A 17500-nucleotide genomic window follows, 5' to 3' on the forward strand; every position below is an offset into this window, starting at 1 on the left:
AATATATGAAATCACAAAGAATTTGCTGCTATATGACTATGCAGCTCTTATTATGGGATGCTTTTATGAGATGCTTTGATGTAAATATGATCTAAGTTCTTCCAGTCTGATCAGATTTGACCTGATCTGATGAGAAAGCTCTCAGTGATAATAAAAGGGTGTATGAAACAACTGAGATCCATTCTTATCACTTAGTTGTGACTAAACAATCCATCATGTATTTCTGATGCCCTATGACGGTCCAGGAGAAAGACTAGCCTAAAAAAATGTTCTGTGATCTCTCTCTGCCTGCTATGAACTATAGAATTGTCAAGTAACCCTTAAGTACACAAAAGAAGACTTGATATATTAGGATAGGGGCTCAGTATGAGTTGCCAGACTTTAGACCTTGGAATGAGGAAAGCAAGAAGAATGAACATTAGTAAAGCCTGACTCGCATCAGCAAGGCTGAAATATTGGGCCATACTAGCAATTTGCCAGGATCAACCAATTTGCCAGCAATTTGCCATATTGATACTGACATTTGTAATGGTCAATAAATGAAAATTTAAAAACTAAAGTAGTAAAGAAGTTAGTGGAGAATTTGATTTTGATTACAGTTCAGTCAGAACAATGCGAAGGATTTTACTTCCTCTTTGAAACATTGGAGAAAGACATATTTGCTCGATCTCTACAGAATGAGAGGAAATCAGAAAAATAACTTTATGCTAGCTGTGCAGCTGATTCGGATTAAAAATTACAACATAATAGAATCATCTAGTTAAAAACTATGTAACTTCCGACCAGACAGACCACTAGGTTTGCCTGACAAACCACAGGCACAATTTACCAGCATTTCACTGTTGCAGTTAATTTCAGGCTCTGCTTGTCAAATACATCCTGCTAACAACCACGATCCTTCCAGTAAAACCATTGCCTGTAACTTCCCCACATTCCCAAGTTTCATTGTGCTTTCATGGGTAAAGACGTCACAATAGAAGGAGGTCCATTTGGGTGGAAAGATTACTTCATGCCGTGACTATTCATGCTGAGTAAACAGAAAAACACTGCTTATTATTTCATGAAAATATGGTGAAAGCAGCTCCAGTATCGATATAAACTGAGTTTACTGCTCTTTAAAAATTATCCACCACGTATTCTGCAAAATGGTGACTGTGCCTAAAAAACCCCACATTTGGGCGTTGTGGCCCGTTCTGACTTAAAATTGAATGAAATACAAAAGAAGGTGGTGAAACATCGAGGAAATGGCATTGTTTTGTAGAATCAAAGAACAACATAGTAACTAATGATTGCTTAAATTTATGTGGAACGGCCGGATCTGCTTTGCTGTTTTTCCTCTACACTTTGCTATGAGAGGCTGTTGAAATGTTTGGGAGCGACACAATGGACGGCTTATGGCACTGACAAAACTGCTCTGTCTGACCCGAAATTTGATAAGTAATCTCATGACCCCAATTACGTTGTCATCTCTGGTTTCTTGTTGATCTAAAAGCCTGGCCAATTATAGTTAAAAGGTAGACATTTTCAATTAAGTGCAGTGAAAACATCAAGACTGTTCTCTGGGGCTGAACTTGCTCTTGAGTTAGAAACCTTTTTGGAAGATTGATATGTTTTTCTTTCTGCTCTGGTCAAAAGAAGCTGTTGAAAGCTTTAGGGGTCTGGGCACCAGCCTGGGATGTCTGATGTTGCCTGAGGCATTGAGTGATGACAGCATTGTTCAACCAAGACCTGAAGAAGAAGAAAAACAAACGTCTCCAAAGTCACCTAGAGAAGTACTTGAAGTTTCTGTCCAAGCCTCTTTGCTACTATACTACTAGCAAAGGGTTTAATCAAAAGAATTATTAAAGATTGGTTTTTCACATCAAAATCAACCTTAAATTACTAAAATTAGGAACTTTAGCAGCATAGAGTTCCACTGCCTTTACATACTTAATCAACAAATATTTAAAACAGTGGTTCTGAACCTGGGTTCGATCGAACCCTAGGGGTTCGGTGAGTTGATCTCAGGCACGCATGCACGGCTCATTTTGTGCACCAGTAAAAAACATATCTATGTCTTGAATTTGAAAAATATCATATTTTATTTTTCACTAAAGAGGGGTTCAGTGACTGCGCATATGAAACTGGTGGGGTTCGGTACCTCCAACAAGGTTAAGAACCACTGGTTTAAAATAACAAGAAAATGTGACTGTATCCTTGTGTTTTATCTCTTAACCCAACACTGAGGATAATCAGAATGTGATAGCAAAGCTAAAAAGCTTTAAGGCTAAATAGAACTACTTTTAGTTAACAAACATATTCATGTTAGCTTTTGGATTGCTTTGCTTGACAGCAAAAAAGATATTTCTCATTTTCAAACTGTGGTGATACAAGTACGAAGTGCAGTTTTATCAAAAGTGGACAAACACATCTAAAACACATAAGTTGGTGGAGAAATAATCAAACAAACACTTCTCTGCTCAGACTAAAATGGGGTCATCTTAAATGTTTCAGAACTGAGGGCAGCATTGTGCTACAGAATTATGGGTAATCTAGCACTGGCGAGGATGACAGAGCACACAGAAATGGAGAACACCCAAGTGCTCGTCCTCATCAACACTCGAGCATTTTGTATGGACATTTAGAAGCCCCGTGGGAGTATCAGAAAATGTTCTGACCATTTCAGATGTTTTATAATTACACTTGATTGACAAAAATTGCAGAGAACGCAATAAGTGTGGACACGCCTTGAGCTTAAATGATGCCGGATACAAGAAAAACAAATTCCATCGTTCAATACATTTCAGCCAGAGACGTACAAAACAAATGTGACTCATTACAAGCCCAAGACTTCAGTCAAAGCTGGAACAACTGAAGAAATCAGATTCTAGATGTTTGACTTGATTTGTAAGAGCACACAGGCTTGGGGTTATGTTTACTGCCCTCTAAAGTAGCCCACTTAAAACCCACAACCAAGCTCCAGTCAAACACTTTTTCTTTGTAAATGTGGAAATGATCCTTAAGCTTGCATATCCATTGTTCATTGTATCTTGCCTGCTCTTAAACCACCTCATATGCTGCAACAAAACAGATTTACTGTCACTTATTTATTTATTCATTTATTTTTGATGGAAAATGATGGAAAGATACTTATGGTTTTAGCGAGGCATGAAAGAAATAGTGTAGCACGTGCACCAACATAGGCACTAGGAGTGCTAATAAGAGCTTAAGACCAAGAACAGCAGCAGAGAGCAAACCACAAACCAAAGTGAGAAACTGACACAGACCATTTCTTTTATTATTGTTGATGATTGCATGTTAAAGAAAGCAAATAGAGAGAAATGGCATGAAAGACTCAAGAAGAGAGGGCCTGAAACTGAGACAGATGTTTGTTGATGTTTACTTGCCAGTGGAGGTGAGACAATGAAGGTAAATTGAAACCAAACCATCAGCTAGGTTTGTGTTGCGATTTTCAGGAAGTGAATCGACAGCGTGCTCACAAACATCCCAGCTGCAGACCAGCTGAGTGTACACAGACACCGCCGCTAATCCCACCACCCACTGTGAAATAATCGAGATCCTCCCTACAGATTCTCTCCGGGAAATACTTCTTCTACGACTTCTCACCATTGCCTGTGTTTATACTGATCTCACAATGTTACACTTCGGGGTGGCAAATAGAAACACCCATCCTGCTCTAATTTCAGTGAAATTCATCAAAAAAAGGCATCATGCAGGCTTCCTTTTAGGAATCACGCAGGTGGTGTTTACATGGGGTAAACACAAGAACAAGGCAAGAAAAGTTAAAGTATTCAAAGTTCAGGTTTCTGCGGTGACGAGTTTAAACATGAGAAGTTCTTTGAAGTCTGTTTTTTTTTTGTTGTGCTGATGACCACAAGCCATCTATCAGCTAGACAGGAGGCAAGAACCATGGAGGTTCAAGGCTGGGACAGTATACCAGTACAACAGCTGAACTGTGACTCAGTACACCCTACTTAAAGTCTGCCAAGTGTGAGCAAAGATAAGAAAAAATTGAAAAAAAGCAAAACAAATTGGATTACACAACCAAACATATGTAGACACCATATGTATACCATACCTCCGTCCTGCATAACACAGAGATAATGCATGATTTGGTGTGAAAGAATTCAATAGCTTGCACAGAGCCCTACTTCAATCACACACCTTTGGGATGAATTGCAACAGCATCATGCTTTATCGCCCATCATCAAAGCCCAACTTTACTTTTGTTCTTTTGTGTCAGAATGAGAGAGGATCCCTGCAGCCAAAATCCTGCGTGAAGCCTTTGCAGAAGAGTGAAGGCGGTCCCAGCAGCAGATAAATGTCGGTCACTTTGGAGTGAACGGAAACGTACTACCTTTTCAACAATTGCGGATGATTAGTTAAAGAGTCGATGTTAAAGTGCCACCTTCAGTCCCCTTGGCTGATGGAACAAATTGGCTCAGAATGAATGAGCAACACATTCTTATCTTCACTAACATCATCATCCTGGTTTAAAGCAGGAAACAAGCTCGAGGGTAAAGGTGGTCTTTTTTTAGAGCGAAGGAAAGGAAAACTGGAAAGGAAAGGATGCCTCATAAATCTATCCTCACTGATGACTCCGCTGTCATTACAAATGCCCTCCTCCTGCAGCACACACGGTAACAATGTGCTACATACCTATACAACAACATCCCCTTATACAGGCAAGTATGCACTACTAAACAAAAACCCAGTAATTTTCTCATTGCTATCCATACAGAAAAAGCACTGTGGTACATTAATGACACCCCCAATCCTCACATGCAAGCATGTTTTTGAGACACAATGCAGTTGTTCACTCTATGACTTCATCACAGACTCAGATGCTCCTTTGCACTATGACAGGGCATGCCTTCTCGCTCGTCCCCACACAGCTGAACAGACACCTGCTTGTTTCGACTGTATCTTTCCGGCCTGACGGACAATTTCCATACTGTTAGAAATTCCATGTTTTCACCCATTGGCCTTCTGTAGTGCAAAAGCCAGGAAGCTGGCCTCTCCCAGAAAAATAAACATGGCGATTCAGACCACATTACATTGACATTAATTGGAGTTTTGATTCACCTCTAAGCCCTTCTGACGACAGCCTTTCATCATCCCATTGCCTACACGAACACAGCAAGACTTACAGGTTTAGATTCTGAGTCATACTTTATGCAACATACACAAACACATAATGTATTGTGGTTCAGCAACATCTGTTTATAGCTATAACCATACTTAACTACTGTGATGTTCCAGTACTTACTGCCGAGCAAGTTTTTTTCTCTGGCTTTTGCCATTAAACAGCTCTTCAAGGACAGACAGCAAAGGTACTTTCTCAAAGGTACTTCAATAACAGGGGTTTTCATAAAAGAAGATTTTTCTTAATATTTTTTCAGTTACCTTCCAATCAAAGAAATCCAGTTGTAGCATCTACAGCAGAAGTGATGCACAACCCATGAATGGTCAACCAGGATGTCACTTAAGATTTGGCCACAGTTAAAAAAAAAAAAAGTACATTTAACACACTTCTTTGTTGGGTCCTACAGTACCTACTTTGATTGCATATGTGTGTTCACAGCTTAGACTGTATAAAAACTAGACACAGCCACAGTGACATCTTTGGTCTCATTACCATATTGGGGTTTCTTGTGTGATGTCATGTGCACATAGCTTAGTAGTGGTAGCAACCAAAGCAATCACAATCTGGTTGGGAAATACATGTCTGTGAAGGTTCTCAGTCATCCAGTTGGGGAATACACATTTTCCCTCGGTGATTGGCTGTCTGTAGGCCTGGGGCTTTGGAAATTATTTTCCCAGGACTGCCATCAACCTCTAGCAACAAATCACAACCGGACTGGGAATACTCATTTTTCCCACATGACCGGTGGTTGTCAACTGGTTAAGGACCAGTCTCTAGGCCTGTGTGACTGGTGTCTTTCTCACTTGATCGTACATGGTCACTGTGATTGTCACACATCCAGAATGGCTAACAAGTTCATGTCACATGGTCTTATATCTGCAAAACATAAAAACGTACAGTTTTTGTACCTCCTTGTTGGCTTCATGGCTACATGTGCCTGAATATTAAAGACACAACAGTCCAAAAGCAGCAAAAGGATAGAGACCAACAACTAAATTTCAGCTAGTAGGGAAGATACATAGCTAATGTTCATGGTGATACCACTTCTAGCTAGCTATCAACGTTGTTTTGCTGTTTTTTGGTTAATATGCATTTTATCTTCAACATCCTAGATAAATCTGTGCTAAAGTAATACTACAGTAACACTACAGTAAGCTGCAGTATCTGTAGCATACATAGTTGTAAACATTTCTAAAATAAGTTAAACAGCATGGCAATCATGGTTAAAGGCTTCAGTCATAATGTGACTTTGTGCACAACTTGTGTGATCTCAGGCAGCACTATATTGTCAACATTTACACAGTACACTAGTAGTGTACTACATAGAAGTCTATTAATGCAAGTCTCTGAGATATGCTGCCAAAAGAAAGGGTTTATGGGAATCTATAGCAGGGGTGGGACATTTTGACCCAACAGAAACAGAATTCATACCAAGTGATGCAAAAATTAAAAAAAAAAAAAAATCAGCCAAATTTTAAGGAATTTCCCAAACAAAACCACATGTCAGAATAATTTTGGGCAAAAAAATTGTCATGGGATTAATTGTGTGACCACAAGGACTGTCTGTATCTGTGATTTTCATGCACATTAGACTTTGCAGAGATTTCGCACGGAAAAAGGAAGGACTTTGATCTGCTAGTAGCACTATAAAGACAAACTCCTGGGAATAATAGAATTCATCATTAAGGGAAAAGCTGAACAAAATGTCATAACAAAGTACAGACGTCTTCAATCTGTGTTTTTCTTTTTCTCTCTCTCTCTCTCTCTCTCTTAAATGTCATTAAGAAAAACAATCTATTTTATATTGAATAAGAGTATTGATATTTTCCAGACACAAACAGCAGCAACAGTCGGTAAAGGAGTCAAAGCGCAGAGCTGTTTGATCCTCTTCATCCAGTGCTGGATTAAAGACCAAGGAAAAGAAAACAGTTGACAACATCCAACAAAGTGTTTGCAGCTCCAGTATTGAGGATGAAAAAAACCCTTTGATGGCCAAAGCTTTGATTTAAAGGAGCGACAATGGATGTTCAGATAAGAATTAATGAGAGGTTTAGTAAAGATAAGTTATCTTAGGAATTTGAACTTGCCAACATGCTCCATCAATTTCCAAAAAAAAGACTTAAAAACCAAGAAGGGAGGTCAAGGTGACATTAACGATCACACCTTTATCTTCCCACACAGAAACTTGCTATACTTAACACATCCTGTGTTTGTTGTCAGGTTTCATGCCTTGAAGTCATTCATCTCATCCCACACAGACTGCCACTTAAAATAGTGGCTTGTTTTGTCCAGGACAAATTTAGCTATTCCTGTTTACCCTCCAGGATAATGCATGTGTTTTTAGTTAAGGGTTTCTTTTGGATCACTTGCAGAGGCCCCAATACAGGCTGTATAGCAGCTTTCCTCAAAGTGTTATTGTCAGCAGCACACAGCCAGTGTCTTTGTAGCTGCGTTTTCATGGTCTCGTGTTCATTTTGAAAGATTTTAATGAGAATATTAGAAAAAGAAATCAAAAAAGACAAGATCAAGACCACATGACAATCAGTCACAAGTGATGAATGAAATACAATCCAGATGAAGACAGCAGTTGGTACAGTGGACCAAATATGGAAGTTGGAAGTAAACAGTAATAACCTGGGCTGCAGACACTGCAACAAAAACAAGCCACAGTACATCTTGAATCGGTTTGAGCTTGCTGACATATGAAAGTGTAAACAGCCACAAGAATGGTTCAACTCTTATCTCAAGAAGGGACACATGAGGCCACATAGTCTTATGCCTAAATGACTATAAAAGAGGGTGAATAGGTCATTTTCCAGTGTCTAAATGTTTAGGATAACTCCTCAGCGTCGACTAGGTGAGACATTTCAGGCATATCCTGCTGGGAGGAGACCCCAGAGTGAAGAAATTACATCTCTAGGCTAACCTAGAAATACCTCGAAGACCCCCTGGAAAGGCTGGAGGCAGTGGCTGGAGAAAGGGATGTTTGGGTATCACTGCTTGGACTGATGTGATTCACACTCGGATAAGTAACAGAAGACAAAATGACAGGTCGATACATGTAATAGTTTGCAGAAACAACTTCTAGAAGTGCAGATTTAAAGTGTGAAAAGTACAGAAATTTTTGGATTTTGTACAGCCATTTTTAACGTGCAGTTTGTGGTTAGATAGGTGTTTTGTCACAAAGTCTTGAAGGTAGACATGTGCAAGATTTTCTTCTGTTTATTTGGTCACCTTCCCATGAAGTTCAAAGAAAAACTAGTGAGCATATTTGGTCTTTTTCATAACCTGCACAACCATGGTGTGAATTCTGTGCATGCGCATCTTTTTGCTATGTAGTACTGGAAATAATGTAATGTTTGCCTTTTAGATTATAAAAGGCAGTCTTGAACTGAAACAAACTAGAATTCTGATGTGATTTGCTAAACTTTTCCTGAGCCAAAACCAAAAGGTATACAAGACTAAGTGCATTAGCAAGCTAAAGCAAACGTTTGATTTGTTATGGCAGTGCTTCCAACAGTTAATTCATTTTCATGTGAGTTGAACATCTCAGAGGAAAACACGTGTCAGTTACAGCACATCATTGCAGCATAAAAAAGCAAAGGCAGCATTATTTATACTGTGTAACCTCGTACGGCCCATTGGCAAATTTGTCACGGTTTATAAACACGTGGATGTGGTCAAAGAAACAGCTGGCCTCTCTTAACATTCGGTGGTAGTCAGAGTGATATTACCTGATTGTTTCCTTTTTGGTGACAGCTTTTGTGCTCGGACCTCGCTGTTGTGATGTTTCCCAAGAAATACAAGCTCAGTATTTTATGAGTTGACTCACTTGTCTGCTATGTCATCTTGTGGATGGAAACTGGACATTTATTATTTTAATCGGAAAATGTTACAGACTTTTAAAGCCTCAAATGTTGTATGTAGGGGTTTTTTGCTTAGCTATGAAATCACAGTTGGACAGGGCTGAGAATCTCCCTATGAAGTAGTTTTAATAACAGTCTTAATAATCAAAAGCTGACATGTTACCTCTGTTCAAGCCCACAATCTAGATGACCCACATCAAAACTGGAGCCAAACCAGGATCTCATCAAGTCAGAATCAAGACCAAATGGATGTGGAAATATTACATATTGCTATTACATAATGCTTCCTTATAGTCAGTGTCAGCATGCATGTATTATTAAAACTATGATTAAGACTGGATCTACAGGTTTTATTGTCATATAATAGAGTGAATTTCATCAGCTACTATGAAACCAAGGCTTTTGGATTAATAAGAGTTACACTGAGATCTTCCTCTTTTTATTGGTTAATGCAGCAATAATCCAGCGGCTTCCAGCTAAAATTAGGAGCTACAGAAGCCTGGTACTTCCACAAAGATTTATTTCCATTTCCATTGTTTTCATCACACTTGAAGTCTTCATCTGACACTGACAAATCATGATACCTCCCCAGGAAATATATCCAGCACTGTGCAGCTAAGCCTCCAGCTACAAAACCAATCTTTGGTGGTTTAACACCAAAGTAGTTTTTGGAGAAAGGTTGACATTTCAGTGAGTTAAATCAACTCTTTTATACTTGAGTGACCTAAATTGAATCTATCGTTTGGTTCTTTTGCCAGTGATAATCTTGAGGTCAGTAAAAGTTGCTTGTTTTATTGCACCCTGTTTGTTACTCTGATGCAAGTCTAACCTCATTACCCTGATGACCTTCACAGAGCAAATATGAGATAAACAGAAAACAGGCCTGTGTTTACCAGGAGAAAAAATGCTTTGCTTTGGTGTGAGAATCAATCTCTTTTAAATTCTGTTTTATTTTGCAACACGTTTATATATTTAAACTTGAGGTTTTCTTCTGGCTCAACATTTTCTCATTCAAAACAGCTTCATACAAAAGTCAAATGTGGGTCATGTGTGCAAACCACAGTCATCCCCCACCCTATTTTTTCCTATATCGGTAATATACTTCTAACAACACCCTTTAACCTCTCTAAGGACTTGCATCATGACAATAATCTTGTGATAATCATCGCCACCATTGTCTTCATCATAATCACCCTGATCACTATAATTACCCTCAGCACCAAGTTCAGTGTAATCACCACATTCTCTTATACTCACATCATCAGCCACACTGTCTTATCATCCTTCATTGTTCACTGTCCTGGACGTTTATTTTGCTTCAGATAATTAAAACCATTATCATTGGACAATAATTACCATGTGGGCACCAGCTGGAGAGCTTTGCATGCGTGTACTCATTTTGACGTATATAAACCCATGCATGTGCAAGTGCACATACAGAGTTGCTACTCTATATATGCATATGCACTCATTAGTGAAGATTGAAAACAGGGAGTACCCTGGCAGGTATTCATTTATTATTATTTTGGATATGAAAACAATAGGGCTGATATTTGGATCCTTTTCATCTTGGACCAAAGTGGTTTTACAATTTATTTTTGTAAAATAAATTGTAAAACCATTTATTTTTTACAATTTATTTTAAAGAGTTTACTTATTAAACTCTTTACTTTAATAAGTAAAGAGTTTCTTTACTTATTAATGGGATTTTCAAAATGGTGTTCTCAACATATTTAACTTCAAATTTAATAGAAAATCTATACGTCTACACATTCAACACAATGTCCCATTTTTAAAACCCTGAGCATGTGTAGCCTTCCATATATTGGATTTTTGGATCCTTGAAGTGACCGCTCCAAGTTATCAGCTCATGTCAGGACGTTGCGTTACGAAGATTCATCACACAGGCACATACTGTATCAAGCGTCTTTAACCACAATTACCTGCACAGCAATCATTTTGTGAAATTATTGCACTACAAGAAAACCTTGAAAGATAACAAAATCTTTAAAAGGCTTTAAAAAAGTGACTATTGTACATTCATCTCTCTCACAAATGTTATGACGGATGGTAATTAGCAATATATTGTATACTAAAGCTGTTTTATATATAAACTTTTGCTGCAGACCTGGACATGATAACATGGGAGTCTGAAAACTGACTCACTTTTGGGGCTAGCTTAAATTAGCCATTCAAAGAACTGCAGTTTTTGGCACTGCTATGTTGGCTTAACTTTTTAGCCACTTGGTTAGTTCAAATGACTCATGTAACTTTAATACATAACTTATTTATTCATTCACTGACAGATGCTGTAATGTTCCAGTCATGGAATTTCTCTTTGTGTTTCCAGCTTTTAGTTCTGATGCTTCCAGCTGAAAACCATTCTCACACATTAGTAACAGACATAGCTAAGAAAAGCAGTTTGCACTATTTCACACTAAGAGAAAGGATTATATCATTTTCTCCTTTTTGAAATCATGCACAGAAACGTGAATGTTGCCACAGCGACAGCTCTGTTTAAGGATATTTACAACATGCAGCTTGGAAATATGTGTCCCTGGTGCTCTCTCGGGCAAGTGAGCCAGCGTGCGCAAGCACACTCTGCTTTTTTCCCCCTGTCTTGAAAAAGTGAATCATGGCAGAGGATTATAAATATGGCAAGAACACAAACAGCCTGAGAATGGAGCCTCTGGCTCACCCAACATCTGCAGGATCTACAGTAAAGGAAACTGGACAATGAAATCACATTTTTGAAAATTTGTTTTAGCACCACCCACCTCCTCACACACATCAACACCAGTTCAGCTTGGATGCAGAGCACATTTAGAGCTTGTTTTCATTCCCACGCGATTATATTCCATTTATCTCTTAAGAGGACATGCTTATTAAAAGTGGTCACACATTGTTTTAAGCCAGCAGGTGCATAGGTTGTGTTTAATTCCTAATATAAGCAAGACCACTAAGTTCCATAAGGGCCACATTAGGTAACGAGACCCTGTAATCATTTAGCTAAGCCTGGACAATGCTGCTCTTGTGACATGGGGGTCTTTGTGGTTTACACAGGTCAAGCTATCCTTACAGATAACTGCAAAATGCTAATCTGGATTCCAGCACACTGACGAAAGCAGTGATGGTATATTGGCCTGTCTGTCTGAAGCGTAGCATGAAAACTAATAAAGTGAGGCTCTCAGAGATAATTGGCAATGACTGTCATCTATGACATGCACCTTCCAATGCTCAGCATTGCATCATCTTCACTCGCTTAATTATGCAGTGCTACTGAGTGCAGAGCTTTTCTGTCAATACGTACATTGTGAGGTTTTACTGGTATCCAGTTGCAATGGAAAAGAAAATCTGCAAGTCTTCCAGCACTAATTGGAAACATGTTAAAGTGTCCTGAGTGATGTATTAATCACTACAAAGAAAATCTAGGTTTAAGCTGTGAAAACAGTCTCCAGAAACAGCAAAGCACTGCACACGGGATTAGAGAAACAAGTCAGCCAAGAAATAACTCAAGAAATAATATGGAACAGAAGCCTAAAGGAGTCTCCCTCGCTTGCATCAATGCTATAAATTTAAAAGCACTGGTTTGCCAAAGAGTTTGGGAATGCCAGTATGTGTCCACATCCATCCATCGCACCTCCACCTCATCCTCCCTAAATCTGCATTATAATCAGTGTTGTGTAAGGTGACTCAAGAACCATCCCAACTGAACTTAGGCACCAGATCTTCTGATGATCAGCTGGTCTGTGATCACATTGACTTCAATTGGGCTTTTATGAATAGGTCTGCAGGTGGGTTGAACTGGCCTAAAATATACCCAAGTAGAGAATAAACTTTAGAGAGTGGTGACAATTATGTCACACCAATGGTAGCCTAGTTCTCCTCAGTGTAGGGCAGTATATGTTTCTTCATTAGACATTTAAGGCTCCTTCATGTATCTCCTGCTCAAGTAAACCTGGTCTTATAACACCAATATAAAACATCCCCTAGGATGTCAAACTGGGGCCACATTTTGAACACCACTTCAAAAAACAGGCTTAAACTCTCAAGACATCTCCAGGGTCTTTGCACTTTAATTATCACCAACATGTGAGTAAAGAGCCTAGAAGAGTTGTAGTGAAAGGGAGAAACAACAGCCAGAGACTTAAAAGAAATCTTACGCTGTCTTTTTAAATGTGGTCAAATATACAACATTGAAAGCTGAAACATCAACATTTCTATTACTTGAACATTAATTAAATCTAAAATGTCCTAAACTACTCAGCTAACCACATTATCAACAGAATAATATTTACACACACTTTTTTTTAAGTAACAGAAAAGTCCCTTTCAGGACTAGAGAGCAACTGCTCCATCATTCATATTCAACAGCTGAAAAACTTCTGAACCAGCAGAAAGTTTGCCAACAGTAGGAAAAAAACCCCAAAAAAAACCCCCAAACAAACAAGGAAAAAAAAAAAAAAAAAAAAAAAAAACAGTCAACAGCCACATACCGTCCAGCAGCTGATAGGCAGACGAGCAATGGCAGCAGAACCGGAGGGCAAGGAGAAATAATCCAAAGAGCCAGGGAAGAATGCTGCACAAAAAACACAATTTAGGAATAAGAAAACTTGCTAAAAGTTCATCAATTCAACTTCTTTACAGAAAACACAGTGGGTTTCATTTACCGTGGAGTCATCTTTAGTGTTGGTGAGTTTATGTCCATGCTAAAGTTGCCCCGTTTCTATGTGGTGCTGATAGAGAGACAGTGAGAGAGAGAGAGAGATGGAGCTCACTCTGCCTCGCTCTCATTCACTCCAGACTAAAAACTGCTCTTTCCTCCTCCTCTCTCTTGCCCCCTGATTCTCTCTCGCTCGCTCTCTGGTTCTCAGTCAAACAAAGGCAGCTTCAGTGAATCGGGACTCAAGGGGCCCTCGTAAAGCTGAAATCTGACTCCCAGCGTCTCCTCTATGGACCACCGCTTTCTAATCCAGCCCTCCCCTCAGACATCTCAACTCCAGATCCAAATTAACACACTCCAGTTAAACCACCCCCCCTCCACCAGAGACACACACCAACTTTTCTCCTGCTCCCCTTCACTGGTGTGGTTTCTCTCACTTTCTCAGCACTTGGGAGCACTTTTTGTGTGGCCTTGACTTGCTGGGGGAAGACACTGTAACATCTGCAGCATTCAAAGCTTTCTTTAAGCAAAGACAAGAACTTCTGTCAGGGTCAAAGCAAATATTCAGATAGCTTAGAGCAGAGCTTACATTATTTGTTGGCATCACTTCAGTGCGTTCTCTTTGTCAGGTTCAGCCCACCAAAAGCAGAATCCCCTAATCCACAGCAGCACCTGGATTATTAGAAGTCTGGTTCTCCTTCCAAACAAAAATTGGCACGGAAAATAATTTTTTCTTGTCATTTTGAATGAAATTTAGTTTCTTCTTTTTTTGTGTGTCCCGTTTGGATCTTTAGCCATCAGAATTGTTGTCTTAAGGCCAAGAAAGATGCCAAGCGGATTTATTTTACCAAGTGGATCATCATGGCCTTGCCATATTGGTCCATTTGATTGACCTTTATTATAATTATGAATTTATTTTATTTTCAGTTCCTACAAACAGGACAGACATGACTGGGGGATAGGACAGGGAGAAAGAATGAAAGAAAGAGAGGGAGAGAAAGAAAACCAAAGGGGAGAAGAGACGGTGAGAAGGGGGGGAAGAAATGAAATTTAGTTTCTAACATCCATCTTTTATTTTGACTTCCAAATCACTGCTTTGTCCTCCATAGACACACCCTTTCAGCTCTTCCTGCAGCAGGTCATCGTGGGCCATGTTAGGAGTTTTGTCTCCCCAGCCTCTTGTAGGTCTTTCCTGGGTTCTACCCTTTGAACATGCCTGGATGCGCCCAGAAGGAAACCCGATCAGACGCTTAAAAGCATCAACTTTAAGCCTCTCATACGTTTAAACGTTTTACCGTCTCCTCAAGGGTGAGCTAAAAACCCCCTTTGAAGAAAAGCTCAGCCGTTTGCATGAAATATAATGATATCACACCTACCCATCCTATATTTTCAAGGCACAGAGGCACTTCATCACATTGAATCACTCATTAGCTGAATGTTGTTCCAGATTCTTTCACCCTACTTTAAACCCTGGTGACTCCTATAGTTTCCAAAAGACTTCTGGTTATATAGAAATCTGGGTATGGGAAAACAGTTATGAACTTGGGTCAGTAGTTTCAGGTCATATTGAATACACTATAAGGTTAATTTAGGGTTAGGGGGTTAGGATTGGGGGTTAGGGTAAGGGTTTGTATTCATGAGTGAATCATAATTGTTGCTTACCATAAAAGTCATTTATTGACAATAAACTGGACTGGGCTAAAAACACCACAGCACTTTACAGGAAGGGCCAGAGTCGTCTCTATTTTTTGAGGCGACTGAGGTCCTTCAACATCTGCCAGAAAATGCTGAGGATTTTCTATGAGTCTGTGGTGGCCAGTGCGATCCTCTATGCTGTTGCATGCTGGGGGAGCAGGCTGAGGGTCGCAGATGCCAACAGACTTAATAAACTGATCCGTAAGGCCAGCAATGTTGTGGGGATGGAGCTGGACTCCCTCAAGGTGGTGTCGGAGAGGCGGATGCTGTCCAAGATAAAGACAATGTTGGATAACACCTCCCACCCACTCCATGACATGTTGGTCAGTCACAGGAGCTCGTTCAGTGAGAGACTGAGATTACCGAAAAGCACCACTGAACGACACAGGAAATCATTCCTGCCTGTGGCCATCTCCCTGTACAACGCATCCACTTAACACACTGTTTGCTGCTACAACTACACGTTTCTTTTCCAAATATTTATTTATAAGTGACTTATGTATGTATGTATGTATGTATATATATGTATATATTGTACTATTCTTAGTTAGCGTATTGTCTGTCTTGTCTTAATGTTGGTTTAAAATGGAGCACTGTAACAAAAAATAATTTCCCCCAGGGATCAATAAAGTATTCTGATTCTGATTCTGATTCTGATTGAAGTCCTCATATTTGGAGCTGCCTTCTTGATACAAAGGTTTTGTTTTGTTTTTTTTACTTTCAGTCCACCCCTGATCTGCCAGTGCATTCACTGTCTAGGGCATCAACTAGAAATTAAATCCAAAAAATAACAACATTTAGCACATTTCTCAATTTAGAGATTTTTTGTGAACTTTGCTTCTGTTTTCACTCGCTATTTAGTCAGTTTTAGGCATCAGAGCTTCTTGACTAGGTTCATGAAAAGGGGTAAACATTATTCCTACACTTTGAAAATCAGCACTTAAGGGTTTCCATTGACTCCAAGAACCAGTATATGTCTCATCTCTCCATTGGCATGACCAGGTGCATCTCACCACTGACACTAAAGGACACCTGACATGCCAGCTGCTTTGACAAAATTGCACTATTTCACAGCTCACAGGCTGACTGCTACCCATCAAAGTGTGCTTAAACTACAATATCTAACTCACCGTCAAAAACAGTAAACTCATCAGATCCTGAGATTGCTAAAATCCACATTTTTGGGCGTCTTATGATATAAAAATAAAGTCAGAATAGCAGAAATAGCAGACAATGTGGCACACACTGCAAAGGAATTTTGTGATAATAGGTTAATCATTTCTGCTTGTGATAACACCTCTGGTGACTCATCAGACCCAGTGTCTGGACTGAAGAGCACTTCATACGGGAGCAAAATGGAATCTGCTTTAAACAAACGCACGCAAACCCCCGCCGGTCTGTCTGCAGGAGCCAATGTGGTCGAGGGGAGGACAGATAAGGATGTGTTCAGACCTTGCTTCTGACGGCTCAGACAGATAAGAGCCATCATGGACTGTGAGTGATGCTATTAGTGAGGCAGAAACTATGATAAGCTTTATTCACATAACTGACATCATACTGACTGACCAGCGCTTTCATGAGATGCTGAGTGTCTTTTTACCCATATCTTTCCTTCTTTATGCGATCTGTTATACTAGATAATTTGTTAATGAGGATTTATTCCATTAAAATAAAAAGCTGTCTTGGATGTGAAGTTGCAGTTGTCCAGCTGTAAAAGGGCAAGAGGCAAGGTACACCCTGAACAGGTCACCTGTGCATCACAAGGCTACAGAGAGACAGATTCATAATTAAATTCACACCTATGGCCAATTCAGAATCACCAGAATCATGAAAGTCTTTGGACTTTGAAAGGAAGCTGGAGTAACCAGAGAGAACCCATAGAGACACAGGGAGAACATGCAAACTATAAAGCCTAAAATCCAGTAAAGAAACAGGCTATCCATAAGTACATCTACAACAAACCACAAAAACTTTCCCTAACCTAATACTAAACCGAAAACATCTCAAACAACAGATATAAATGAGTTACTGTTATCAAAGTTTCATGAGGGGAATCCATAACCATAGCCCTAAAAGAGATCTAACCAAATATAGGGTACGTGTCCAACCTTCTCCACTAGAACAATCTAT

The 17500-nt window shown here is 39.5% G+C and overlaps 1 protein-coding gene across 2 annotated transcripts in view; it reads right to left on the reverse strand.

Annotated features, from left to right (window-relative positions):
- LOC146662488 (collagen alpha-1(XV) chain-like) overlaps nucleotides 1-13974 on the reverse strand; it is a 59826-nt gene extending 45852 nt beyond the window's left edge. The window contains exons 1-2 of one of the 2 annotated variants that reach the window (XM_085419147.1): nucleotides 13683-13974; nucleotides 13509-13591 (exon numbers count right to left, since the gene is read on the reverse strand). In XM_085419147.1, the coding sequence (XP_085275273.1) occupies nucleotides 13509-13591; nucleotides 13683-13720 (121 nt within the window). In that variant the 5' untranslated portion in view covers nucleotides 13721-13974. The remainder of the gene's footprint in view (nucleotides 1-13508; nucleotides 13592-13682) is intronic. The other variant, XM_085419149.1, reaches the window with a different exon arrangement.
- Nucleotides 13975-17500: the final 3526 nt, after the last annotated feature.

Source organism: Rhamphochromis longiceps, linkage group LG9 (genome assembly GCF_057381845.1).
Source record: "Rhamphochromis longiceps isolate RC_006_pf linkage group LG9, R_longiceps_female_GT1.1, whole genome shotgun sequence".
In the NCBI taxonomy this organism is placed as follows: Eukaryota; Metazoa; Chordata; class Actinopteri; order Cichliformes; family Cichlidae; genus Rhamphochromis; species Rhamphochromis longiceps.